Source organism: Gadus chalcogrammus, chromosome 8 (genome assembly GCF_026213295.1).
Source record: "Gadus chalcogrammus isolate NIFS_2021 chromosome 8, NIFS_Gcha_1.0, whole genome shotgun sequence".
NCBI classification, from domain to species: domain Eukaryota; kingdom Metazoa; phylum Chordata; class Actinopteri; order Gadiformes; family Gadidae; genus Gadus; species Gadus chalcogrammus.
In genome coordinates, this window is record NC_079419.1 from 7,601,915 (window position 1) to 7,604,414 (window position 2,500).

At 50.2% G+C, this 2,500-nt stretch overlaps 1 protein-coding gene across 1 annotated transcript in view; it reads left to right on the forward strand.

Moving 5' to 3' along the window:
* The window catches only part of ptch2 (patched 2), a gene marked incomplete at its 5' end in the record, with an annotated part of 12,470 nt that overhangs the window by 9,349 nt on the left and 621 nt on the right, over nucleotides 1-2,500 (forward strand). The window contains 3 exons of the mRNA XM_056596244.1: nucleotides 1-378; nucleotides 514-1,069; nucleotides 1,352-2,500. The exon at nucleotides 1-378 is cut by the window's left edge and continues 43 nt beyond it; the exon at nucleotides 1,352-2,500 is cut by the window's right edge and continues 621 nt beyond it. Of these exons, the coding sequence (XP_056452219.1) occupies nucleotides 1-378; nucleotides 514-1,069; nucleotides 1,352-1,374 (957 nt within the window). The remainder of the gene's footprint in view (nucleotides 379-513; nucleotides 1,070-1,351) is intronic.

The window sequence follows — 2,500 nt, forward strand, 5'->3', positions numbered from 1 at the left end:
CTGAACGGCCTGGTCCTCCTGCCCGTGCTGCTGTCCCTCATGGGCCCCCCGCCCGAGGTCCCCCTGGGGGGCGCCAACGCCGCCGCGGCCGCCGCCCACCGGCCCACCCCCTCCCCGGAGGCCCCGCCCCTCCCTCCACCCATGGCGCACCACGGCTACGACTACTCCGGCGGCCAGCGGGGGCGCCAGCAGGCCTTCTCCGAGTCCTCGGACTCGGAGTACTACTCGGAGACCACGTCGGGCATCGGCAGCGAGGGGGACTACGGCCACGGCGACCAGAGCGCGTACGCCGCGGCTCCGCCCCACGGCAACCCCGCCGCCAACACCTCTCACATCCTGCTGGAGGCCAGCGGGAACCCCAGCTTCCCCAAACTCACGGTACGCAAGCGCTTCCGCGACCGACCGGGACTGTCCCCCGTCACGTCCGCGATAAGTGTGTGTGGTTTGGGTTCTACCGAGGTCGTCGGTTAACACTCTTCTTCTGCTCTCCCTCTTCCTCTTCGTCGTCTCTAGGTGGTGAAGCCGTTCAAAGAGAACACAGCGGGCTTTTGTGGAACTAAAGAACTCTTAAATGAATCTTCCCACAACGCGCACGCCAGGATCACGCGCTGGGACACCGGGAACAAGTGGGAGCAGCAGCCGCAGCAGCAGCAGCAGCAGGGCTCCCGAAGGCCCCAGGCCCCTCTCAGCCAACCTTTACCCAGCGACAGAACTCACTTCCCTGGGCGGCTCGGCCACTGTGGCCCCAGGCTTCAGGGAAACAGAGGGCCGCAGCAAAGCAGGACTAAAGGGCCGGGTTATGGCAACAATAATCATCCGGCTTTAGCGACGCAACAAGGACCTTGCGGCGGACCGGTGACCATGGTAACGGCCACGGCCTCGGTGACGGTTGCCGTGCACCCCAGCTTACCGGGGGCGGCCTACCAGGAATATACGCACGGGGCTTTCGACACGGACAGCGAGTCGGACTGCTTTGAGGACACTAGCGCGAGGACACACTCCTATAAGAGAGACTCTCTGAATATCCAGGACATGGAACAGGGCCAGCTGCAGCTCAGCCAGACAAAAGGTACGTCCAACACGACGAAAAACGCGTACAAATATGAGTTGAGATACCTGTAGAAATATGAGCTATCCCTAAATTGACCAAGCTTCGTCGTCTGAAGTAGTTGAAGTGTCAGAGAAGTCACTGAGACCTGGAAATGTGGGTTTAAAATTAAACCTTTGATCGAAAAAAATGTGAATGATATCGAAAATCTATTTAGATATGTTTAAAGATACGTGTGTGTTTTTTTACTTATGTACGTTTTTGCATCATTGTCTAACAGTGTTTTTTTTCTGTGTATTCCAGGTGGGCTGAGGGCTGAATGCTAAGCTCTCTGGCTAACCGCTGTCTCCTAGCACTCTGAAGGCCTGCCGCCTAGCACCTCGACAACTCGCCCCGTCCAAACTCTTGATCTGTACATAATCCTCGACGCAAAGACGTCGCCAGAGGATCTATTGTAAGGAAATATTAAAGCAAAAAAAGATGGACATATAAATCTATGGGTATATATTTTAATACTAAACAGAGGGAAACTTATTTAAGAGAGTACTGTTTAACTTGGGTCAACTCTTGTGTAAAAGCTCAGATGTATACGATTATTTCTCAAAAAAGGGGGCCGGTTGATTTTATTTCTTCTTCTCTAACCTCTCCGTTGTATAGAATAACAAATGTGTTATATGTTATAAATGGTGCACGGAAAGAAAGTTATTAAGATATTAGGCTTTTGAAAGGTTATGATCAGTGTTGATTTTATTTTTTGGGGGCTTTTTTTTGCTGCTACACTTCAAAATAAGTTAAAAGATTTGCCTTAAAAATGCAGTATATCTTCTCCCCGTGCGGTTCAACCCGTCGAAAGATACGCTTAATCGTGTTACCCCATGGACAAGCTGTTACACTGCCAGTGAGTGAAGAGTATACCGACCACCCTTCATCTCACCCTTATTCTTTTGTTTCTTTGTCGTTTCTGTTATATCCTTAATATAAAGTTTTTTTTTCTTTTACCGTTTGCACTGTGATAACACGCGCAAAGCAGAGACGACGCGGCAAACTCTGGTTCCTTGTTAGAAAGCATCTAATGTGCCTTAACCAGCCCTCTCCCCCTTCCATTGTCAATGTCCCCATCAGTCCATTCATAAAATCCTGTGCCTAGTTATGAATATGCTATTAGCTCATTGTCTCTCTGTTCTACGTGGCTGGTCTCAGTGAGGTCCTCAAAGAACCAGGCAATAGAACGATATTCAGGAATCGGTCATAGATATGTATGTCCTTTTGTGTGTTTGTGGATAATCATCTGTTAGCCTCTGTGTGACCAATCAGGCAACGCACCCTGTTGTGGTAGTGGTATCTCAGTAACCATAGTTACAGTGTCACACTCTTAACCCTAGTTTAACATCCAGTCGTTGTTTTTCTGTGTGTTTTGTCTCCTACAGTCCGAATTTTTTTAATTACTTGAAG